We start from the raw sequence: 25,775 nt of genomic DNA, 5'->3' as shown, positions 1-25,775 counted from the left end.
TTTGAAGTGTTTGTAAAATTCACGATGTCAAAAATGAATGGCGGAAAAACGATTGTAACGATTTTCGTGTTTTACTGCTAGGTTTTATGGATATTATGACACGCCCACTCTGTCGAACTGTAAAATTAAAAAGATTGAAAGCCGGAAAAAGAAAAAAATCTAATTTCCCCCCCAAAAAGTTGTGGATTTTTGTCAACCCTCCCGATTCAGGAAATATCATTAACATAGTCATGGCACGCTTTGTGTAAGAGCTATTGAAGATTTATATTTATATTTATTTATTACTAAGGTGTGGATCGTTCTCCATTGTTCAGAATATACTGTACCATCTTCAGTCATATGCTTGGGTCAATAGCTTTTGACGAGAGAAAACCGAAAATCCACCGAATATCAAATATAAAACACATTTTATCTTAGTAAATAACCTTGTACATTTGTGTACAGTACTTGCAGTTTATATTGGCTCGCTGCCAGCTGCACAAGAATGGGTGTACCCAGAAATACTTTGTGGCTGTCCTAGACTGCAAGGATACGTGCAGGGAGTACAAGTCATGGTGGCGGACGGGCGGACCAAAGGGCGCGTTCAACAAAAAAAAAACGTTTTGGAATGTTCAGATAGAGATGTCATGAATAGATGCAACATGCATCCTTGGTCTTGTTCTTCTATATATTTATATGTGCAACGTTCGACAGCGTTTGGTAACTGAACGTGGCCCAGGGAACAAACAAAACAGAGAAGCGCGACTCGCCCTGGATCCTCAGGCAATTTCGAAGGGCCAGAATCCACCACAGTCCAGCAGCGGTCCTCTGATTTGGCATGCACCTGGAGTAACAGCTGTCAAGCTAGCAACTACCTGAAAACTGCAAATACCGCCAGACAGACAAACCGCAGGAGACGAAGAGGAGGTTGGAGGATTGTCAGGGCATGCATATTTTCATCAAGTAGTCTCTGTCCACCGTTCAGATTAGGTAAGCAATAGCAGTACTGTCTGTCTTTGCACACACGTGTTACGTAACTGCACTGCAGCAAATGTCTTTATAAACCTGGCTCTTTACAATAATATTGTTAACAAGTGGTTAACAATTGGCGAGAAGGGTCTAGTATCAGCGTACAGCAGACTGGGGGTGTGGGGATTTGAGTCGTGACGCTCGCCTGCACACTAATACGTGCCACGCGAGAGTTGGGTTGGCTACACTAGCAAGCTACTTCTCACGCCATAACGTTATCAGAACTGCGGGAAAGCAGTGCTCGATAGGCGGGGGCGAATGACACTGTACCGATGTTGTGAAAAACAGACTTTCCGTGCAGGCTGCTATGCTACTTTAAAAAAAACTTGGAGGAAAATATTTGGCCACGTTAACTACAGCCGGCGTTGTGCCGAAAATATCCACCTGCCAAGATTCTCCCCCCTTCGCGTGAACGCGCACACACTGAATTCTTCATTGCTATGACTTGCTTGCTATTTGAGATTTCTGCTCTTCCCTCGGTTGTCAGTTTAGCCTACATTTCACTGATCTTAGTAGCAGAAAGCGTTTTTTATTGTGTCACTTCAAGGCAGCTGTCAATGATCACGTTAGGCTGCGTTTCATGATTTTTTTTTTCTAGCGGTTTGATCGCGGGGAGGCACTAGTAACGTGCAGTTTTTGGTTTGGCTATTTGTTTCAAGTGTATTAGTCTATAAATACATCTCTTTGCCAACATTCGTTATCTCTCCCATGTCTTATTCGACTAGTAGTTGTTCTTAACTGTTTATTGCTTGCCTATATTTTACTCACTCTGTTTAATATAACACACATACGTTCATTTATTAATTTCGGTTGCCTATCCTTACGTTAAATTTGTTCTGTAGAAAGTATTTGACTCTAGTGACCAAATGAAGGAAATTATAAGGGAGTCGAACGTTCGGCAGGCAAGAAAATGGCCTTACCGAACCCCCCCTCCCCAATTTTGTAACCCGAGTCAAATACTTTCTGTGGCACACATCAGAGTAAATAGGCAACCGAAATTAATAAGGAATGTATATGTGTGTTTATATTAAACAGAGGGAGTAAAATGTAGGCAAGCAATAAACCGTTAAGAACAACTACTAGTCGAATAAGACATGGGAGAGATTATGAATTTTGGTAGATTTATTTATAAACTAATACACTTGAAACAAATAGCTAAACCGAAAACTGCAGACATTACTAGTACCTCCCCTGCGATCAAACCTCCATAATAAAATGAAACGCAGCCTAACGTGATCATTGACAGCTGCCTTGAAGGACAAAAATAAAAAATGCTTTCTGCTACTAAGATCAGTGAAATGTAGGCAAAACTGACAACCGAGGGAAGAGCAGAAATCTCAAATGGCAAGCAAGTCATAGCAATGAAGAATTCAGTGTGTTCACGCGAGGGGGAGAGAAACTCTGGCAGGGGGGAGATTTTCGGCACAACACTGGCACGGTGATACAGCTGCCCAGTGGGAAACACCTCAATTCGGCAGATTCAGGCAGGCAGTAAATACATTTTAACCTTTCAGGTTGGAATGTACAGCTGCCGGGCCTGTGCCCGAGCACCTGCCCCTTTGCCCTCCTAAAAATAAGTGCCCTCGCAGCTCATGGATTTTTTTTATTTTTTATTTTATGAATAACTTTTGAGTTAAATGTTTTCTTTATTTTCAATGTTTTAATTTTAAATGTATCGAATTGCAAATCAAATTAGCTAATTTCGTAAACTCTTGAACCAATGAATATTCCCCGCCTCATGTCCGTGTAACAGTGTAGGTTCCGTCCCTCTCTTCGCCCCAACCCGGGCTCGAACCAGGGACCCTTGCACACATCAACAACTGAAACCCCACGAAGCATCGTTACCCATCGCGCCCCAAATGCCGCGGCTCTTGCAGCGCAAGGGGAAACCCTACTTCAAGTCTCAGAGTGACGTCACCGATTGAAACGCTATTAGCGCGCACCACCGCTAACTAACTAGCCATTTCACATCGGTTACATCCGCAGTCATATGACTGCTGGCTGCATGTGCTGGGCGGAGAGTTTAAATACTGTTATTAACTGGGGGGGTTCGAGCCCTGAATGCTGATTGGCTGACAGCCGTATACCACAGGTATGACAAAACATTTATTTTTTACTGCTCTGACTAGTTGGTAACCAGTTTATAATAGCAATAAGGCACCTCATGGGTTTGTGGTATATGGCCAAGTTTCCCCGGCTAAGGGCTGTAGCGTTGCGTCGTGCATAAGAACAATCCTTAGCCGTGGTATATTGGCCATATACCAAACCCCCTCGGGCATTATTGCTTAAGTGCCTATTTGCCTATATTTCAGATGTATCTGTCATGTTTGTCTCTCACTTATAGACGGAGAATGGGGCAAAAAAATTTTAGAGGCAGTTGTTAGCAGCCGAACAAACAGCATAACTAGCTAGCAGATAGACCTCATCATTCGCTATCAGCTGATAGCCTCTCTTTTCCTGAAGTCAATTGTCTCCAGTAGTCAAGTTAAAAGGCCTAGCTGGCACTTGCTTGCTAAGAATGTCAGGAGAGAGTGTGTTGCAGAAAATAAGTAGGCCTGTAAATGTTGACATTTTGGCTACAGAGGTGGTTGGTGTGTATTTAGAGTTGTGTATTATGGTGGTGCCGTTTTTTTTTATTCTGAACCGGCTCGGGATATTTTTGGGAAAACATACCTCAATCTAAAGATGGAAGATGTTACTGTACCCCTAATTATACCATTATCCAAAATGATTGAAATGTGGGCATGGCATGTAGTGAAATGCCTAATGATCGTTTAGCGTGGAGGTGTACCTTGTAGGAACTGCAGTCCGTAGATAGACATGGAATTGACAGGTGTGATTGAGTGAACCCTGACCGAGCATTCCTACAGTCCTACTGCATTTTTTAAAATGGTAATGCCTGTAGTAATAATTATGACTTAGTTATAAAATAGTTGTAATATTGTTATTTTCAAAATTGTTCCTGTATTCAAAGTAATACTATCATCCACATGGGACAATTTAATTGTTGCATTTGATTGATTGAACACAGTTAAACACACTTAGCTAGATTGTCATTGACTCAAAAGCAGCCATCTGTCGGTTTGTCTCTGTGTGTACATTAGTATTCACATCTGTGTGTGTGTGTGTGTGTGTGTGTGTTTTCTTGTGTTAACCCATCCCAGTACTCATCACACACACCCCTACCAGTCAACATGGAGGATGAACTGATGTTCAGTATGGACGAGGTGGGCAGTGCCCAGCGTAACCCACTGCAACAGAGGACCCCTGATCAACGGGCCCCATCTCTTAGCGACGCTTACGATAGCGACGAGGACGACTACTACATCTGTCCAATCACAGACGACCCTGTCAGCCAGGCCGAAGACATCTGTGGCTATTTAAAGAATCTCGTCCACAGCAAGCAGCTGTCCAACTCCCCCAAAAACTCCTTCTCCTACAAGGTGAGCAGCAGTAGTGTAGGTGCAATATTCACACGGTTCAGTACATTCTGAAAGTGCCATGGTGTGCTGGGCAAAAGCTGACAGGACAAGAGCTGACTTGTTGCTTTGTACTGTTGCTCTATTGTCAGTATGCAAAATGGTGTCCCTGCTCTCACTGCTAGGGATGTGGTCAGAACAACTCTGCCTTAGAGAGAGGGCTTTCTCCTTATATCGGTCTCTGCGTGTGTGTTTGTGTGCATCTGCTGTGGCTGACAGCAGCAGCTCAGCTTACTCTCATCTGTGTGCTCTTTCTCTCTCAGAACAGTAAGTACCCAAAGAGCGTCTCTCCCTTCACATGATGATGTCATATGTAAACATCCCTCTCACAGTGTGACCCTTGCCCTTCTGATCCAGTAGGCAAGCATGTAGAGTGGGCTTGATGTGAAGGAATTAATAGCCCTTCCTCATCAGAGTTATAGTTATACATACAGAGTTGGGAAGACTGTTAGAGATGTAGAATTTATGGGTTGCAAGGTTGGAACCAAGTTCCAAAACACGTTCTACTGTCAATAAGACCAAGAATTCCATTTTCATGGAATGTTCAACAACATAGTCAACTAAACTCAGTATTTTTCTCTGCTGCTCATGTATGGTTAAGTTGCTGATATAAAACAGTTAATATCTCTACTCCACATAGAATGAAACAGAAACGGAGAAAGAAACTCCACAACAGTCTGTCGGGTTTGGGGCGTTTTCTGACAATGCACGGGTACGTTAATCATCATGTTGTTTCATTTAACCCTCCTTTTGCATCAGTGACTGTTTCCTTCCTCCTCACCTTCCTAACATTCATTTACTCTTTAAATCATTTATTCCTTCCTCCTTTCTTTTTCCATTGTACTTGCATGATCGTTTCCCTACCCAATAAATTTGTTTTTTCCTTTAGTTATTAAACAAAAATCTAGATCCTTAATCCACCTAACTTGTCATTTTTAATCTCCCCTAATCCATGCAGCAGTCCTCAGGAATCTTATGAAGAGTTAGGCTAATGTAAATGTATTAAGCAGCAAGTAAGCACATTATGATAATGGTTGAAACAAACAGTATTGTTTGTCTTATTCTAAATGTATTTTCAGCTCCAGTGCAGTAGAAAAGCAACAACCAGGCAGGCTGTTTATTTAGTACCATAGTTTACCACTACTCTATCTTATGTCTGGTGGTCCAGTTTTGTGAGGAGATAGTGTCTCTCATCACAAGGGTTCAACTGCACCAGAGACACAGTATATACTATCAATTGGGACGTGTGAAGGGACACACAAACTTCAAGTGGTCAGGGACTGACGTGCAATATCTGGTGTCTGTTTCTCACCAACCAGCAGTGGCCTTCAGCCTGTTAATAAAAACATGACCTTCATATATCAATGTAAATAGTTCAGGCTAAATATACACCAGCCTAAAATGCCACATGTTTGTGAGTAGGAGGGTGCTACTGTAGGGGAGGTTCAGGTTACTAACAGGTTTACGTTAATAGCTAATGCCACTTGGACCACTGTTAGTTCTGAGAAAGTGGAGTACAATAGTCCAGAGTTTTTGGTTGGGAAAACCCCTGGCCCAAGTGCTGGCTGTGGTTAGTAGCTGGTTATTGTGCAATGTAGGGCTCATGGGGGACTGCCAGATAGGACAGCTAGTGTGAGACTTCTTAATCTTCTAGTAGGTCATATTTGGTCAGAAAATACTTTTGGCCCTGTATCATATAATCATGTCCTGATTGATTACGCTTTTCTTATAATGAAAGTTCCTGAAGCAACCTTCTCATGATCCTCTGTTGATGTGTGTGTCTGTTTGCCATATCTCTGCCTGTATTTTGTTTTCCTCTATCAATTCAAGAGTGATTTGCATGTTCCTCAACACGTCCACAGAACCGGAAAGATTAGCAATCTACCTGTCAGGACACTTAAAGATGGAATCCGCAGTATCTGCCCCACCACCAGTGTTATTGTATTTGTTTTGTTGATGAACCGGATGTGAGAAGCGTTACGCAATGTGGTAAATAAAAATGGCAGCACATATTCTGCTGTTCTATTGCACGTGAAATGATGTCGGAGGGGGAAAAAACTGTTCGTTGTTTGCAGTAACTTCTTTGTTTTTGTAATATTGCAAACTGGCGTGGCAGTTTCACCATTAAGGAGTCCAGCTTTAATCCTGCTGTCTGGGTTTGTGTGTAGACAATGTATCTGTCTGTTTCATGTATATATCCCCCGTGTCTGCAGCTTCCCTTAACATAAGCTGTATTACACAGTGAATGTGATAGTTACCTAAAATATATGTCATATTTCCCGTTGTCCCAGGCGGTGTGGAAAAGAGCCATAGAGAAGGCCAAGGCCATGCCTGACCCATGGGCCGAGTTTCACCTGGAGGAAGTCAAGACAGAGCCATGCATACGATACAGGTACATATTCCTGTGTTTGTGTGTCAGTGGGCTTGATCCCTACCCTGTACTAGAGTTGTTGACAAATGCACGCCATCCCGCACCCCTGCCCTTTCTGAGGGTACAGTACATGATATCACTTCATTTCCAACGGCCCTTCCAAGTTTTCTTGGCCAGTGCACAAAGTTCCCTTGTGGCAGATATCAGGGCTGCCTGCACACACCAAAACACTTCGTTTGAAGCCAAAAGGTGCATTCCGGGGTCAGTCTTTCCAGTAACACTGCACAACTAAGAACAATGCTATATCGTTGTTCCTGAGACGTTGAACATTTTTCCAGGCATTGAGATTACATGGAACTCGCCCAAATTCTTCAGGCAGTGCAGCCAGGAGAACAACTAGAGGGCCCCCACCCCCCGCTTAGATAATAGGGGTTAGACTTCTGCATTCTCTAACGTGTTTATCTGTATTACTAATCACGTCTTACTGTATGACAAAGCCCTGCCTAGACTGAGCCAGGTTAGGGAAGAGGTGTGTCTGGTGTTGGGATCCACTCTCATATTTATTTTCGTGGGTTTATTTTAACCCGGTTGTAACCTTACTCTTCATAAGCCTCTCTGGTCTCTTAGCTGTTGGCATCGTGCCATCTCCCTTTCCCATGCGCCCAATATGACAACCATGGTACACAGAGTTCTAGGCCGAGAAATACGCATGGAAGGGCAGGACGGACTGTGTAAATATTAGCCTTAGCCTCTGGGTCTGCTGTGTGTCTTCTTATCTGTGTATGGCTGACCCAGTCTCAGACAAACCAAGCTTTCAATATCAGTGTGCGTGTTTGAAATGTTCCCCTAATTTATTGTGACATGTAATGTCAATATCATATTAGTGATAATGGCATTCCCACAGAACAGAGTACAAACAGGCATATTTGTTGAGTTTGTTGTTGGTAAACACACACTCAGTTGGTTGACAAGAATAGCAGGCTATTACCACAGACAAGAGGATAAGCAGCTCATGTCCTGGTCAGAACAAATCCATGTACTCTGTTTCTATTTTCTGTCCTAATCCTGACCCCTTCAGTGTACATAGATCACTAGAAGTTACACTTTCTAGTCATCACCATATTGGTTACACAAGTCCAGAATTCTGGCCCATTAGAATGGAATAATAATGTTTGTTTAATGTTTGGTGAATGTTATTTGCTTTATCTTTCCTCAGGTACAATGCTATCACGGCTGCGTGGTCTCAAGACACAGTGCACATCAAGGTTTCTGGCCAGGTATGCCTCTGCTCCTAAATCATCAGTAATCTATAATTGTATTATTGATCAGAACATATGTATGTGGAATATACACTGAACAAAAATAGAAATGCAACATGTAAAGTTTTGGTTTCATGAGCTGAAATAAAAGATCCCAGAAATGTTCCATACACACACAAAGTTTATTTCTCTCAAATTTTGTTCACACATTTGTTTACATCACTTTCAGTGAGCATATCTCCTTTGCCAATATAATCCTTCCACTTGACAGGTGTGGCATATCAAGAAGCTGATTAAACAGCATGATCATTACATAGGTGTACCTTGTGCTGGGGGCAATAAAAGGTCACTCTAAAATGTGCAGTTTTGTCACACAACACAATGCCACAGATGTCTCAAGTTGAGGGAGCGTGCAATTGGCATGCTGACTGCTGGAATGTCCACCAGAGCTGTTGCCAGAGAATTGATTGTTCATTTTTCTACCATAAGCCACCTCCAACGTTGTTTTAGAGAATTTGGCAGTACGTCCAACCGCTGGTCACAACCGCAGACCACGTGTAACCACGCCAGCCCAGGACCTCCACATCCAGCTTCTTCACCTGCGGGATTGTATGAGACCAGCCACCCGGACAGCTGATGAAACTGTGGGTTTGCACAACCGAAGAATTTCTCCACAAAATGCTTGTTGTCCTCACCAGGGTCTTGACCTGTCTGCAGTTTGGCATTGTAACTGACTTTTTAGTGGGCAAATGCCCACCTTCGATGGCCACTGGCACGCTGGAGAAGTGTGCTCTTCACGCCTGAATCCCGGTTTCAACTGTACAGGGCAGATGGCAGACAGTATGGTGTAGGTTGGGTGAGTGGTTTGCTGATGTCAATGTTGTGAACATAGTGCCCCATGCTGGCGGTGTGGTTATGGTATGGTCCAGCATAAGCTATGGACAACAAACACAATTGCATTTTATCAATGGCAATTTGAATGCTCCGAGATGCCGTGATGATACTGAGGCCCATTGTCGTGCCATTCATCCGCCGCCATCACCTCATGTTTCAGCATGATAATGCATGGCCCCATGTCACAAGGATCTGTACACAATTCCATGAAGCTGAAAATGTCCCAGTTCTTTCATGGCCTGTATACTCACCAGACATGTCACCCATTGAGCATGTTTGGGATGCTCTGGATCAATGTGTATAACAGCGTTTTCAAGTTCCGGCCAATATACAGCAACTTCACACAGCCATTGAAGAGGAGTCGGACAACATTCCACAGGCCACAATCAACAGCCTGATCAACTCTGTGAATGAGATGTCGCAGTACATGAGGCAAAAGGGTGGTCACACCAGATACTGACTGGTTTTCTGATCCACGCTCTTAGTACATTTTTTTTAAGGTATCTGTGACCAACTGATTCAAATCTGTATTTCCAGTCATGTGAAACCAATAGATTAGGGCCTAATACATTTATTTGAATTGACTGATTTCCTTATATGAACTGTAACTCTTAGAAATTGTTGCATGTTGCGTTTTTTAAAATATTTTTGTTCAGTGTAGTGACACTGTTTACTTGAATGTGAAAGTTTACAAAAGCTTGGTGAATTGATTGACTTTCTCAAATGATTGATTTGTAATTTTTGTTTCTCACAGCCTTTTGGACGTGGGGCCATGAGGGAATGCTTCAGAACGTAAGTTTCACTCACTATCTAACCTGTACCCCCGCACATTGACTCGGTACCGGTACCCCCCTGTATATAGCCTCGTTATTGTTATTATATTTTTTACTTTATTTAGTAAATATATTTTCTTAATTTTATTTATTGAACCTCATTGTTGGTAAAGGGCTTGTAAGTAAGCATTTCACGTTAAGGTCTTCACCTGTTGTATTCGGCAAAGGTGACAAATACAATTTGATTTGGATTTAATTTGATTATTGTTCAGAATCGTTCAGAATAATTAGTCATATTTTCCATACAGTCTGAAAAGACGGCACAAGATGCACAGGTCCCCAATTCACGTTCCACAAATATCGCTCTCAGACCCATTTAGTCCAGCTTAGAGCAATACATAGATATCCAGATGGAACCAAACATTCCATAACTACAACATTCTAATTCACATTTCGAATGGAATGTGATCACCATTAAACTTGCCATGGCACCCAGTAGAGATCTTTATCTCAAACTGAGTATGCTGAACTCTGTGTATATAGTACATAACTCTGGTCTAGCCTGACATTTGCAGCTATAGGCAGCGAGAATATTATTAATATTATGACCTTATTATGATTTTACTTCTTTCTGTGGGAACATTGTGGGGGAGGCAATGAGGCATCCGTCATGTCTAGATCACACCACTGGCAGTCCATGCCTTCCACAGAAGCACATCCTTCTCACAAACAACACATTGAGGAAATAAGCCCTTACCCACTAACAAGCCCAAACACTGTTTCTAACCACAAAAAACATGAATGGTTTATCATCAAAAATACACAATGCCCAAGAGATACACAATTTCAAAACCTTAGGAATATTGTAGGATTTAGTTGTGTAATACCATCTTAGTTTGTTGTCAGTCTGATACACAACTAACATTCTTCAGGGTTTACTTTTTTAAACGTTCCTTTCGTTTTAGTACAGTGCCGTTCTTGTCCTTTGATGCCTCTTTTTCCATATTTCCTTTCCTTCTGCAGGAAGAAGCTCTCTAACTTCTCCCACAGTAGTAACTGGAAGTGTGCGTGTAACTATGTGACGAAGCGCTACATGGAGCCTGTGGACAGGGATGTGTACTTTGAGGATGTCAGGCTGCAGATGGAGGCCAAACTCTGGGGAGAAGAGTACAACCGCCACAGGCCACCCAAACAAGTATGGATGAAACATTTAATTAACCAATGAGTCATCCCGTTGATTGATGGATTGATTGATAGGATTGTGGATTCCCCCCCTCCCCCCAGGTGGACATCATGCAGATGTGTGTGATTGAGATGATGGAGCGTCCAGGTAAACCTCTGTACCACCTGGAACACTACATAGAGGGGAAGTACATCAAATACAACTCCAACTCTGGCTTCGTCAAGGATGACAACATCAGGCTCACTCCACAGGTACAGTGGGTGTTACTACTGTAAATGTATTATCCAACTTTATGGATTACTCCTGAGCTGCAGAACCCGAAGATGCATCTTCATCTGTCTGTTATCAATTGTTAGATTGCGGTAAAGAGGTCAATAGAACTCAATAATTATTTTTAAATTATCCCTGCCAATTCTTGGGTGCCAGCATGCATCTTTCTCATTCTAGTCAGTCAAGTGAGGCACTACATGGTCTAAATAACTCAACAGGCTAATTTGCTGTACATTAATCCTGCTGCTCTGATTGGATAGAGTGAAGCTGTATTTCTCTGTCCACTCGCTTCATAATTTCACCCGATCACTTTCACTTCTCTGTTTCGGTCTGATCATTCAGACTGCTGCTGCCTCCTATGATATTTGACCTTTATTTAACTAGGCGAGTCGGTTAAGAGCAAATTCTTCTTTTCAATGAATGCCTACCCCGGCCAAACCCAGACGACACTGGGCCAATTGTGCGCCGCCCTATGACACTCCCAGTCACGGCCGGTTGTGATACAGCCCAGGATCGAAGCAGGGTCTGTAGTGACGCCTCTAGCACTGAGATGCAGTGCCTTAGACCGCTGCGCCACTCGGGAGCCCATAAATCAAATGGTAAAGACGTTGAGGACAGACACGGGTCAGACATGCACACCCCTCCGCAGAGTTTAATCTGCAGCTTGTTTGGTCTATAAACGTGCATGGAGATGGGTATTTTCTACTTAGGCATATTAAAACATTTAATATCATTCGATCCGTCTATCAACTGTCAATTTATGGATACGAGTATGGCCATGTTGGATGTCAACCCCAATACATGTTTATCATTGTCACCAATCAACTGCATTGCTGTTAAAAAAGACTGACTACCAACACCAATTTCTGGATGTTAGCTATACTACCAGCTTATATGAGCGGTAGTTAGCATTTAGCAGTCACTTCCTCTAAACCTGAAGAGGAACAACTTCTTCTAAGGTTATGCAGGGAAAACAGCCAAATACACCACATTGTGGGCCTTCTACCTTCTTCTATCCCTCATGGTTTGTGTTCCATTGACCTCTTTACCATATCTATGCTTTTTTCCCCTTTGTTCTTTGTGTGTAACCTGCAACCTTTCCAAATTATCTATAAGCCGCCATTTTTCCCCCGTTTGCCGGTAACCCTAGTATTTTTTCTTATTGCCTGCAGGCATTCAGTCACTTCTCGTTTGAACGCTCGGCCCACCAGCTGATCGTGGTGGACATCCAGGGGGTGGGGGACCTCTACACGGACCCTCAGATCCACACAGAGAGGGGGACAGACTTCGGAGACGGAAACCTGGGTACGGCTTTCTCTCACACAGTCAGTGTTAGCAACACAATGAGGTAGACTGACATTTTGAATTGTGACCCACCTAGCGAAATACTTTCAAATAGATTACAACATACGTGTGTGTGTGTGTGTGTGTGTGTGTGTGTGTTACAGGTGTGCGGGGCATGGCACTGTTCTTCCACTCCCACCTGTGTAATAAGATATGTAAGAGTATGGGGCTCACACCCTTTGACCTCTCCACTGCAGAGAAAAGCCAGCTAGACTGCACCAACACACTGCTGGTGAGACCATAGAAATACAGTGCATTCAGAAAGTATTCAGGCCCCTTACCCTTTTCAACATTTTGTTATGTTACAACCTTATTCTAAAATGTATGAAATAAATAGTTTTCCTCATCGACACACAATACCCTTAACCTTATTTACATAAGTATACAGACCCTTTGCTATGAGACTCGAAATGGAGCTTAGGTGCATCCTGTTTCCATTGATCATCCTTGAGATGTTTCTACAACTTGATTGGAGTCCACCTGTGGCCAATTCAATTGATTGGACATGATTTGGATTGGCACACACCTGTCTATATAAGGTTCCACAGTTGACAGTGCATGTCAGAGAACAAACCCAGCCATGAGGTCAAAGGAATTGTCCGTAGAGCTCCGAGACAGGATTGTGTAGAGGCACAGGTCTGGGGAAGGGTACCAAAACATTTATGCACATTGAAGGTCCCCAAGAACACAGTGGCCTCCATCATTCTTAAATGGAATAAGTTTGGAACCACCAGGACCCTTCCTAGAGCTGGCCGCCCAGCCAAACTGAGCAATCGGGGGAGAAGGGCCTTTGTCAGGGAGGTGACCAATAACCCGATGGTCACTCTGACAGAGCTCCAGAGTTCCTCTGTGGAGATGGGAGAACCTTCCAGAAGGACCACCATCTCTGCAGCACTCTACCAATCAGGCCTTTACGGTAGAGTGGCCAGATGATAGCCACTCCTCAGTAAAAGGCACATGACAGCCCGCTTGGAGATTGCCAAAAGGCACCTAAAGGACTCTGACCATAACAAACAAGATTCTCTGGTCTGATGAAACCAAGTTTGAACTCTTTGGCGTGAATGCCAAGCATCATGTCTGGAGGAAACCTGGCACCATACCTACGGTGAAGCATGGTGGTGGCAGCATCATGCTGTGGGGATATTTTTCAGCTGCAGGGACTGGGAGACTAGTCAGGATTGAGGGAAAGATGAACATTAAAAAAAAAAGTCTCTGAATGTCCTTGAGTGACCCAGCCAGAGCCCAGACTTGAACCTTATCAAGCATCTCTGGAGAGACCTGAAAATAGCATCAGTTTTTAATAAATTTGCAAACATTTCTAAAAAACTATTTTTGGTTTGTCATTGAGTAAATGTATTCAAAAACAATACATTTTTGGAACAAACCTGTAACGTAACAATGTGTAAACTCCAAGGGGTTTGAATACTTTCCAAATGCACTGTAAAATTATCTTGAAGTAGAATCAAAGGGCGTGTGGCTGACACACAGCATCACATATCTCCTAGGTATAGCCACAGTTGTCATATTACCACAGAAATGATATCAGTACATCAGACAGAATACTACCTCACCACAGGCTAAGACCTCGGTCACTGTTTGCAGCTTTTATGCAGCTATTTAGAATGGTAATCTTTTAACAATATTTTCAACCCTCTACTCCAATCAGAAGTCAGCCCAGACGGTACTGAGGGGTAGTGAGGAACAGTGTGGTTTCGCTCGTTTTCGTACTATATCAGGGGGCCGTGTGCCCCCACTTCTCTCCCACCTGTCGGAGACCTCGTCTGGGGACGACTCTATGAGTGACATAAGTGACTCCATCCCCTGCTCGCCCCTCGCCTTCCCCGGCTCTCCACTAGGACAGCACTTCTCTATGGGCTCCATGGGCAGGTCTCCTCTGGGTAAGAACAGTTTTTAGAGGTTATGGTTCACCCAAATTACAAACGTATCAAATTTTTTGGAAGATCTAGAAGGTAATCTGTGGGCCTGTAAAGTCAGTGACCCAATATCTGGGTTTGTTTTCTTATTTTCAGCCCAGCATTAGCATTATGTTCCAAATAGCATGCCTAAATCCCCATAAAACTAACTTCAAAACTGTTTTATTTGGTACCCTAGGCTAGAGTGCTCTGAGATATAGTTGAACTACTTTATATTTATTTTTTAAATCAAATTGATCAGCCATTAAACATTTTAATCTAACGTCTGGTTTCTCATTCTCAGGTTGGTCTTTCATAAATGAGATGGATGAACGGGAGAAACACAATCGCAGCCACAGCCCAGAACACAAGGTCAGTCAAGGCTTTGTGGAAATGACTGATGATTCTGATCACAACAATGACATTAGTTATGGTTGGTTGGCATGTACTGAGGGCTGTGTTTTTTCTCTTCCTGTAGGACTCAGAGAATGGAGGAGACAGTGGTTGCCCAAGTGAGAGGAGGAGTGAAGGGGACCCAACCGACCATGCAGATGGGGTACATCTTCTCCACACCAACACTTGGTCTTAGTGAGCCTGTCCATCATAAATGTTTTATGGAAACTGTCAAATGCTGTAACACTTTGTACTCTTCCTCTTTTGTCTTGTATTGTTTATCTATAGCTGACACAAGTTATTGTTCATGTTTGCTCACCATGACATGGATTCTTTCTTGACTCACCAGCATTAAAAGCTGTTAACCTATTACCCTTTGTATAGCTATGTTAGTGTGAACCTGGCCCTCTCTTTAGCTCTGTTTATGGCCTCTTAGCAGTAGGTTTTATACTGTATGATGTCACCATGTAGGCCCGTCCCCACCGCTACAACAGATACTACTCTGAGTCGGACGAGGACAGTGTGAGACGGGTAAACAAAATAACGATGTCTGATCTTCATCACCACCATAATCATCATAATCAACAAAGCCACCATCACCATAATCGAATAATCCTGTCCTCATCCCTCTGTGTCACCCACTATCCCCTTGCTCACTAGTGTAGTGTTCCTGCGATCTAATCTATGCCTTCATCCACAAGCTAACTGAGTTCTTGCTGCTGTCTGTCTCCTTACTAGAGAAAGGTTCCCAGCAGATCTTCCCCTAACCCAAACTTAAACTGTCCTGCCGTAAACACCCCCAACAGCCAACCGGTGATTCCCTGCCCTCTGCATGAAGCCCTCTAACACAGGCCTCTCCCTCTAGTGTGGAGCAGCTGTTGATTTGACACTTGCTTGTTTTCTAACGATACATGCTTAGTATTGGCAAAAGTTTGAGTGCACCCAAGAAAGGGAATGCAAACTTGTTGAAACACAACAGAGAAATCACCAGCAGCCCTGTGTTTTAGTCTAATTCCTTATTTGGCCTGTCCATGTCAACATGTCTACCTGTCCCAATACTTATCAAATCACCTAACCAATCAATCTGTCTAACTGCCTGTTCACCAGAATCATGTTTCGTCTCTTAGTGCATGCCTGGAGTGTGAAATATGATTTGCATTAGTGCTTGAGTTGTTACTTTGAACAAGCAATACTATAGATACAGTGCTTCATTGTCCTTTCCTAAGCTCTGTGTGTCTGTGTCCAGCTGACAGATGATAAATGGAGTGTCTACCACTCGTCTCGTTCTCATGTCCACCGGCCATCCTGTGTTGCTGTGGAGATGGAGAGACTTGACTCGCTGATCCTGGAGAGGAAGATTGGCAAGTCCATCCTGGGGAAGGTGAGTGGCGCGCACACATGCACACACACGCACACACACACACACACACATATATATACACACACACACACACACACTAAAAACACACTATCTCCTCTGGCCTCTCCCCCAGGTGCACCTGGCGATGGTGCATTACCACGAGGCTGGTCGGTTCTGTGACAAGGAGGAGCAGTGGGACCAGGACTCAGCCATGTACCACCTGGAGAGAGCCGCCATGTGTGGGGAACTAGAGGCTATCGTTGCCCTGGGACAGTGTTACCTACAGCTGCCACACCATATACTGTCAGAGATGGAGCTAGAGGTATTTAATCAAATCAAATTGTATTAGTCACATGCGCCGAATACAACCGGTGTAGACCTTACAGTGAAATGCTTAATTACGAGCCCCTAACCAACAATGCAGTGTAAAAAAATTCAGATAAGAATAAGAGATAAAACTAACAAGTAATTAAAGAGCAGCAGTGAAATAACAATAGCGAGACTATACAGGGGGGTACTGATACAGAGTCTATGTGCGGGGGCACCGGTTATTTGAGGTAGTGTGTATATGTAGGTAGAGTTATTAAAGTGACTATGCATAGATGATAACAGAGTTGTGAAGGGGGGGGGGGCACTGCAAATAGTCTGGGTAGCCATTTGCATTCTGACACCGCAAGGGAAAAAGAGGGGCTGGATGGCAGGAAGCTTGGCCCCGGTGATGTACTGGGCCGTGCGCACTACCCTCTGTAGTGCCTTGTGGTCGGAGGCCGAGCAGTTGGCATACCAGGCAGTGATGCAACCGGTCAGGATTTAAATATATAAAAAAATTATAGATATATTTTTATTTAACCAGGTAAGCTAGTTGAGAACAAGTTCTCATTTACAACTGCGACCTGGCCAAGATAAAGCCAAGCAGTGCGACACAAACAACAACACACATGGAATAAAGAAGCGTACAGTCAATAACACAATAGAAAAAAGAGTCTATATACAGTGTGTGCAAATGGCGTGAGGAGGTAGGCAATAAATAGGCCATAGTAGCGAAGTAATTACAATTTAGCAGATTAACACTGGAGTGATAAAAGAGAAGATAATGATGTGCAAGTAGAGATACAGGTGTGCAAAAGAGCAGAGAAGTAAATTAAAAACAATATGGGGATGAGGTAGGTAGATTGGGTAGGCTATTTACAGATGGACTATGTACAGCTGTAGTGATCGGTTAGCTGCTTAGATAGCTGATGTTTAAAGTTAGTGATGGAAATACAAGTCTCCAGCTTCAGCGATTTTTGCAATTCGTTCCAGTCATTGGCAGCAGAGAACTGGAAGGAAAGGCGGCCAAAGGAGGTGTTTGCTTTTGGGGATGACCAGTGAGATGTACCTGCTGGAGTGCGTGCTATGGGTGGGTGTTGTTATCGTGAGCTGAGATAAGGCGGAGCTTTACCTAGCATAGACTTATAGATGACCTGGAGCCAGTGGGTCTGGCGACGAATATGTAGCGAGGGCCAGCCGACTAGAGCATACAGGTCGCAGTGGTGGGTGGTATATGGGGCTTTGGTAACAAAACGGATGACACTGTGATAGACTGCATCCAGTTTGCTGAGTAGAGTATTGGAAGCTATTTTGAAGATGACATCGGCAAAGTCGAGGATCGGTAGGATAGTCAGTTTTACTAGGGTAAGTTAGGCGGTGTGAGTGAAGGAGGCTTTGTTGCGAAATAGAAAGCCGATTCTAGATTTGATTTTGGGTTGGAGATGTTTAATATGAGTCTGGAAGGAGAGTTTACAGTCTAGCCAGACACCTAGGTATTTGTAGTTGTCCACATATTCTAGGTCAGAACCGTCCAGGGTAGTGATGCTGGTCGGGCGGACGGGTGCGGGCAGCGAACGGTTGAAAAGCATGCATTTGGTTTTACTAGCGTTTAAGAGCAGTTGGAGGCCACAGAAGGAGTGTTGTATGGCATCGAAGTTCGTTTGGAGGTTAGTTAACACAGTGTCCAAAGAAGGGCCAGAAGTTTACAGAATGGTGTCGTCTGCGTAGAGGTGGATCAGGAAATCATCCGCAGCAAGAGTGACATTGAGATATGTATGTATGTATATGTGTGTGTATATATATGTATGTATGTGTGTGTGTGTATGTGTATATGTATGTATATGTATGTATGTATATGTATATGTGTATATGTATGTATGTATGTATGTATATGTATGTATGTATATGTATGTATGTATGTATATGTATGTATATGTATGTATGTATGTATGTATGTATGTATGTATGTATGTATATATGAGAGAGAAAAGAGTTGGCCCAAGAATTGAACCCTGTGGTGTACACCCATAGAGACTGCCAGAGGTCCGGACAACAGGCCCTCCGATGCGCTCGATGGATGCTCTCGATGGTGCAGCTGTAGAAACCTTTGACGATCTGAGGACCCATGCCAAATCTTTTCAGTCTCCTGAGGGGGAATAGGTTTTGTTGTGCCCCCTTCACGACTGTCTTGGTGTGCTTGGACCATGTTAGTTTGTTGGTGATGTGGACACCAAGGAACTTGAAGTTTTCTACCTGCTCCACTGCAGCCCCGTCGATGAGAATGGGGGCATGCTCGGTCCTCTTTTTCCTGTTGTCCAGAATCATCTCCTTTGTCTTGATCATGTTGAGGGAGAGGTTGTTGTCCTGGCAACAGACGGCCAGGTCTCTGACCTCCTCCCTATAGGCTGTCTCGTCGTTGTCGGTGATCAGGCCTACCACTGTTGTGTCGTCTGCAAATTTAATGATGGTGTTGGAGTCGTGCCTGGCCGTGCAGTCATGAGTGAACAGGGAGTACAGGAGGGGACTAAGCACTCACCCCTGAGGGGCCCCTGTGTTGAGGATCAGCATAGCAGATGTTGTTACCTACCCTTACCACCTGGGGGCGGCCCATCAGGAAGTCCAGGATCCAGTTGCAGAGGGAGGTGTTTAGTCCCAGGTCCTTAGCTCATTGATGAGCTTTGAGGGCACTATGGTGTTGAACGCTGAGCTGTAGTCAATTAATCGCATTCTCACATAGGTGTTCCTTTTTTCCAGGTGGGAAAGGGCAGTGTGGAGTGCAATGGAGATTGCATCATCTGTGGCTCTGTTGGGGCGGTATGCAAATTGGAGTGGGTCTAGGGTTTCTGGGATGGGGGTGTTGATGTGAGCCATGACCAGCCTTTCAAGGCACTTCATGGCTACAGACATGAGTGCTACGGGTCGGTAGTTATTTAGGCAGGTTACCTTTGTTCATGGGCACAGGGACTATGGTGGTCTGCTTGAAACATGTTGGTATTAGACTCGTACAGGGATAGGTTGAAAATGTTAGTGAAGACACTTCACTTCGGTCACCGCATGCTCGCAGTACACGTCCTGGTAATCTGTCTGGCCCTGCGGCCTTGTGAATGTTGACCTGTTTAAAGATCTTACTCACATCGGCTGCGGAGAGCGTGATCACACAGTCTTCCGGAACAGCTGGTGCTCTCATCCATGTTTCAGTGTTATTTGCCTCTAAGCGAGCTAGAAGTAGTTAAGCTCGTCTGGTAGGCTCGTGTCACTGGGCAGCTCTTAGCTGTGCTTCCCTTTGTAGTCTGTAATAGTTTGCAGGCCCTGCCACATCTGACGAGCGTCGGAGCCGGTGTAGTACAATTCGATCTTAGTCCTGTATTGATGCTTTGCCTGTTTGATGGTTCGTCGCAGGGCATAGCAGGATTTCTTATAAGCTTCCGGGTTCGAGTCCCACTCCTTGAAAGTGGCAGCTCTACCCTTTAGCTCAGTGCGGATGCTGCCTGTAATCCATGGCTTCTGGTTGGGTTGTGTACGTACAGTCACTGTGGGGATGACGTCGTCAATGCACTTATTGATGAAGCCAATGACTAATGTGGTGTACTCCTCAATGCCATCGGAGGAATCCCGGAACATATTCCAGTCTGTGCTAACAAAACAGTCCTGTAGCTTAGCATCTGCTTCATCTGACCACCTTTTTATTGATATAGTCACTGGTGCTTCCTGCTTTAATTTTTGCTTGTAAGCAGGAATCAGGAGGATATAATTATGGTCAGATTTGCCAAATGGAGGGCGAGGGAGAGCTTTGTATGCATCTCTGTGGAGTATAGGTGGTCCAGAGTTATTTTTCCTCTGGTTGCACATTTAACATGCTGATAAAAATTTGGTAAAAACGGATTAAAGACCCCAGCTACTATGAGCGCCGCCTCTTTGTGAGCGTTTTCTTGTTTGCTTATGGGGAAATACAGCTCATTCAATGCTGTCTTAGTGCCAGCCTCTGACTGTGGCAGTATGCAAACAGCTACAAAGAATACAGATACAACTCTCTCGGTAGGTAGTGTGGTCTACAGCTTATCATGAGAAACTCTACCTCAGGCGAGCAATGGCTTGAGACTTCCTTAGATATCGTGCACCAGTTATTTACAAAAATACATAGACCGCCGCCTCTTGTCTTACCAGGCGCCATTGTTCTATCCTTCCGGTACATTGTATAACCAGCCAGCTTTAGGTTGATGTTGTCGTCGTTCAGCCACGACTCCGTGAAGCATAAGATGTTCGTTTTTTTTTTACAGTGCATTCGGAAAGTATTCAGAACCGTTGACTGAAAAAAATACATTACAGCCTTATTCAAAAATGTATTAGATACCCCATGATGACAAATTTATAAAAAAATTAAAACTGAAATATCACATTTACGTAAGTATTCAGACCCTTTACTCCGTACTTTGTTGAAGCACTTTTGGCAGCGATTACAGCCTAGAATCTTCTTGGGTATGACGCTACAAGCTTGGCACATCTGTATTTGGGGAGTTTCTCCCATTATTCTCTACAGATCTTCTCAAGCTCTGTCAGGTTGGATGGGGAGCGTCGCTGCACAGCTATTTTCAGGTCTCTTCAAAGATGTTTGATTGGGTTCAAGTCCGGGCTCTGGCTGGGCCACTCAAAGACATTCAGAGACTTGTCCTGAATCTACTCCTGCATTGTCTTGGATTTGTGCTTAGGGTCGTTGTCCTGTTGGAAGGTGAACCTTCACCCCAGTCAGAGAACCTGCTCCAGAGCGCTCAGGACTTAATTCAGGATCTCTGTACCTTGCTCTGTTAATCTTTCCCTCGATCCTGACTAGTCTCCCAGTCACTTCTGTTGAAAAACATCCCCACAGCATGATGCTGCCACGACCATGCTTCACCGCTTGGAGTTTGCCTTTTGGCAAACTCCAAGCGGGCCTTCATGTGCCTTTTTACTGAGGAGTGGCTTCCATCGGGCCACACTACCATAAAGGCCTGATTGGTGTAGTGCTGCAGAGATGGTTGTCCTTCTGGAAGGTTCTCACATCTCCACAGAAGAACTCTGAAGCTCTGTCAGAGTGACCATCGGGTTCTTGGTCACCTCCCTGACAAAGGCCCTTCTCCCCCAATTGCTCAGTTTGGCCGGGTGGCCAGCGCTAGGAAGAGTCTTGGTGGTTCCAAACTTATTCCATTTAACAATGATTTAGGCCACTGTGTTCTTGGGGACCTTCAATGCTGCAGAAATGTTTCGGTACCCTTCCCCAGATCTGTACCTCGACACAATCCTGTCTCAGAGCACTATGGACAATTATTTTCGAGCTCATGGCTTGGTTTTTGCTCTGACATGCACTGTCAACTGTGGGACCTTCTATAGACGGGTGTGTGCCTTTCTAAATCATGTACAATCAAATGAATTTACCACAGGTGGGCTCAAATCAAGTTATAAATGACTTTGTCATTATGGGGTATTGTGTGTAGATTGAGGATTTGTATTTTTTTTTCATCCATTTTCGAATAAGGCAGTAATGTAACAATGTGTATTAGTGAGGTGTCTTTTTGAATCTCTCTGTTATTACATGCTATATGTTGCTGTCTTGTCATCAGGACAACTCAGGGAGCCGTATGAAGGGCTTTAAGTTCCTGCTGCAGGCTGCTGAGGCAGGACACAGATCCTGCATGATCCTGGTGGCCAGGGCCTTCGACACCGGCATCAACCTCTCACCAGACAGGTCAGAGACTGGTGGAACATATCAGATACAGTATCAACTTGTGCTGGGCTGTGTCTAAAAGGGCACCATATTTATTGATTAGCCTACATGGCGATTTCTACCTAGAGGGCTGAGAAAGATTGGAATTGATCAGGACTGTGAAATGGATATTATAAAAACTATTATAAGCCATCTCTGTGGTTCTCAGGTCCCAGGACTGGAAGGAGGCGATGAGATGGTACAACTGTGCCCTGAACATGACAGACTATGATGAGGGGGGCGAGTTTGACGGCATGCAGGATGAGCCTTGCTACCGGCTGCTGGCCAGAGAGGCTGAGATGTACCAGGAGGGGGGCCACAGCCTGGACCCAGACCCACAGAGAGCAGGTAAGATACAGCAGAGAGAACCACACCTGCGCTTAGAACCTAGAACTATTAGCCAACAGTCCTAACTCGAGCCTTCAGTGTGTTAACCTTTGTTGTACTTACAGTAACTAACCAAATACTCACTTTCTCGCTCTCTCCTGTGCAGGTGATCTGTTCACAGAGGCAGCAGACGCAGCCATGGAGGCGATGAAGGGCCGATTGGCCAACCAGTACTATATGAAAGCAGAGGAGGCCTGGGGCATGATGGAGGAAGAGGAGTAGGAGACGGGCTGGCACTGCCAGGCCAAAGGAATCGGCTAAAGCAAGCTGGCACCCAGGATAATGTTGTGATGGATTTTCCTCCCTAATGTTTTAAAGTTTACAGACACATTTACTGTGTGATTTCCAAAATGCTGTGTGATTGTTTGATCTGTATATGACCTTTTATGCAGCCGTCCTCCGGCCTAGCTATCTTTCTTGGTGCTTCAGAGGGAATTATGTCTGGTCCTTGTCTTGTACATTTTTCCCCTTTTCTATTCCTGTCCCCATTGCCCTTTGGACTAATGAATATGGTTGCATTTCAGAGGCAATTTACCTAACTGAAAATAAGCCATTTCAAACTAGAAAAGTAAATTTCCTAAAAACAATTGTGCTTGCTAGCTTAAAGGGATATTTTAGGATTTTTTTCATTGAGGCCCTTCATCTACTTCCCCAGAGTCAGATGCACTTGTGGATACCATTTTTATGTCTTTGTGTCCAGTAAGAAGGAAGTTGGAGGTCGTTTTGTGAGCCAATGCTAACTAGCATTAGCACAATGACAAAGTCTGTGTATCTGCTAGCATGCTAGTAGATACCCATAGACTTAGAGTCATTGTGTTAAAGCTAGTTGTGTTAATATTTGTAGCTGAAATTGTTACAGATAATTAGCATTGGAAGTGTCTACCATTGTGTTCATACGGTTGGCATTGAATTCATGAAGTTTATGATAGTTTATACAAATTAATTGAAGTTGGGATAGCCTAAATGTTTTAAAGTTGCTATTGTAGCGTTATTCCATGGGTCTCATTCAAACCCATGTTAATATATGGTAATATGAAATGGTTATAGTATAAAAAATCTGAATGCAAGCACGCTAAGTTGATTTCAAAGTCTGGTTGGAGTTGATAGCTAAGCATCCTGACACTGTACAGCATCCCTTTCTTAAGGCGTGCTTCAGTTCGGCTGGCCCTTAGCCAAACTCGGCTAGCCAAACTGAACGAGTGTGCTCACATACTCCCTTAAAACACATTCGCTTGAAAAACAGAAAGAAAACCCGCCAATAGTACTGTTTGTACATTTTGAGATGAAGTAGCAAGTATACACATCTTCAAAATAGTCAGAATTAATCTAAGATAACTCAAGAAATGTCATTCATTTTTATGTTTTTGCCTAGGAGATCTTAGACCTGCAATTTGACATCTAACTAGGATGTTTGGTGCAGTATTTGTTTATGAAAAAAATTGCATGAAAATCCCTACTGTTGACCTACAGTAGACTTCGTTAGGCTCCAAACTTCGGCTTGCCTCTAGAAAGAAATGTGTGCCCGAACAAACGAGAACAAAAAAAACTAATCGAAGTCCGAAACGTCACAAAAAGTCGTCATAATATATGCACGAACTCTACCAAACGTTTTCGGCTGGGAAGCGTGCAGACGCCTTTAAAAATACGGTGACAATTTCAGAAATGAAACGGGCTGTTACTGCAAGTTAAGGTGAACACAAAACAACTCTCAAATATAATGAAAATGTCTATACATTTCAGCTATTTCAAAAACATTGCTCTGCTATTAGTATTTTTACTGTATAAATGTTGGGCTCAACGAGACAATTCTGCTTACACTGCCCTGCTTAGAGGGGGGCAACGGTCGGCGGAGTGTCGTGCGCGACCTCCGGAGGTAGCGTTCGAGACGTGAGAAATGCGCAAGTTTACATTACGATTATGTCTCGAGTATCCCTCAATTCTCCTTAATACTTGTCAATGAGAATAGACCCATAAACGGTTCAAGAGGAGATGCGTTTTGACTTTTAACAAAAGGGCCATTAACTCAAAGGTAATGGCCCATGTATTGCCATTAAATGCATTGGAGATCATGTAAAAAAATATATATATAAATGCTCTAAAATATAAATGCTCTAAAATGAATACAAATTCTCAAGGAATCTAAGTTTGGGCTGGTTGTATGTTTTTAAAGTTGGTTTTGAGTTCAAAACTTAAATCGTTTAAGCTCTAGAGCGGGTGGAAGAAATCCAATAATAAGAATGCATATTACATTTTAAGAAATCTAGAGTGGTCGTGCCTTCAGCAAGCACATTAATTAATGTTTGATTCATGAAGTAAACATTTCATGAACAAATGTTGTTTACTTTGTTGGTTTTGCCTAACACCTTTTGTAATAGAGGGCACTTGTTGCATTGTTTGCATACTTGTGTATATGACTGCATGGAAGTAGCTATATGTAAATGTCTCTAGACTTTGGAATAAATATGATTTTATTGCATTGTAAATGTTTTTTTTTATATATATATATATATATATATATATATATATATATATATATATATATACACACACAGTGCCTTCTGCGAGTATTCTGACCCCATCACCTTTTCCAAATTTTGTTAGGTTACAGCCTTATTCTTAAATTGATTAAATGTTTTTTTCCCCCCCAATCTACACACAATACCCCATAATGACAAAGAAAAGACAGATTTAGACATTTTTGCAAATGTATTAATAATAAACTGAAATATTACATTTACATAAGTATTCAGACCCTTTACTCAGTACTTTGCTGGAGCGCCTTTGGTGGCAATTATAGCCTCGAGGCTTCTTGGGTCTGACGCTACAAGCTTGGCGCACCTGTATTTGGGGAGTTTCTCCCATTCTTCTCTGCAGATCCTCTCAAGCGCTGTCAAGTTGGATAGGGAGCGTCGCTGCACAGCTATTTGCAGGTCTCCAGAGATGTTCAATCGGGTTCAAGTCCAGGCTCTGGCTGGTCCACTCAAGGACATTCAGAGACTTGTCCCGAAGTCACTCCTGCGTTATCTTGGCTGTGCGCTTAGGGTCTTGTCCTGTTGGAAGGTGAACCTTCACCCTCAGTCTGAGGTCCTGAGTGC

The 25,775-nt window shown here is 43.5% G+C and overlaps 1 protein-coding gene across 5 annotated transcripts; it reads left to right on the top strand.

The window, feature by feature from the left end:
- Nucleotides 1-497: 497 nt before the first annotated feature.
- LOC115201312 (eukaryotic elongation factor 2 kinase) lies at nt 498-25,163 on the top strand. Of its 5 annotated transcripts, none has more exons than XM_029764829.1 (19): nt 498-969; nt 4,173-4,451; nt 5,128-5,199; nt 6,779-6,879; nt 8,075-8,135; nt 9,766-9,803; nt 10,808-10,979; nt 11,069-11,218; nt 12,410-12,542; nt 12,686-12,813; nt 14,248-14,479; nt 14,799-14,866; nt 14,973-15,050; nt 15,626-15,700; nt 16,134-16,268; nt 16,381-16,569; nt 22,151-22,275; nt 22,463-22,641; nt 22,787-25,163. In XM_029764829.1, exons 2-19 carry the CDS (start codon nt 4,203-4,205, stop codon nt 22,900-22,902), a joined length of 2,301 nt encoding a protein of 766 aa, XP_029620689.1. In that variant the 5' UTR covers nt 498-969; nt 4,173-4,202; the 3' UTR covers nt 22,903-25,163. The 5 variants fall into 5 exon arrangements, with proteins under 5 accessions (XP_029620689.1, XP_029620691.1, XP_029620692.1 ...); XM_029764831.1 differs by lacking the exon at nt 15,626-15,700 and adding an exon at nt 15,359-15,418; XM_029764832.1 differs by lacking the exon at nt 5,128-5,199.
- The last annotated feature ends 612 nt before the right edge of the window (nt 25,164-25,775 follow it).

Source organism: Salmo trutta, chromosome 10 (assembly GCF_901001165.1).
Source record: "Salmo trutta chromosome 10, fSalTru1.1, whole genome shotgun sequence".
NCBI classification, from domain to species: domain Eukaryota; kingdom Metazoa; phylum Chordata; class Actinopteri; order Salmoniformes; family Salmonidae; genus Salmo; species Salmo trutta.
Note: the sequence above shows the minus strand (reverse complement) of the source record. Positions and strands in the feature narration are given on the sequence as shown.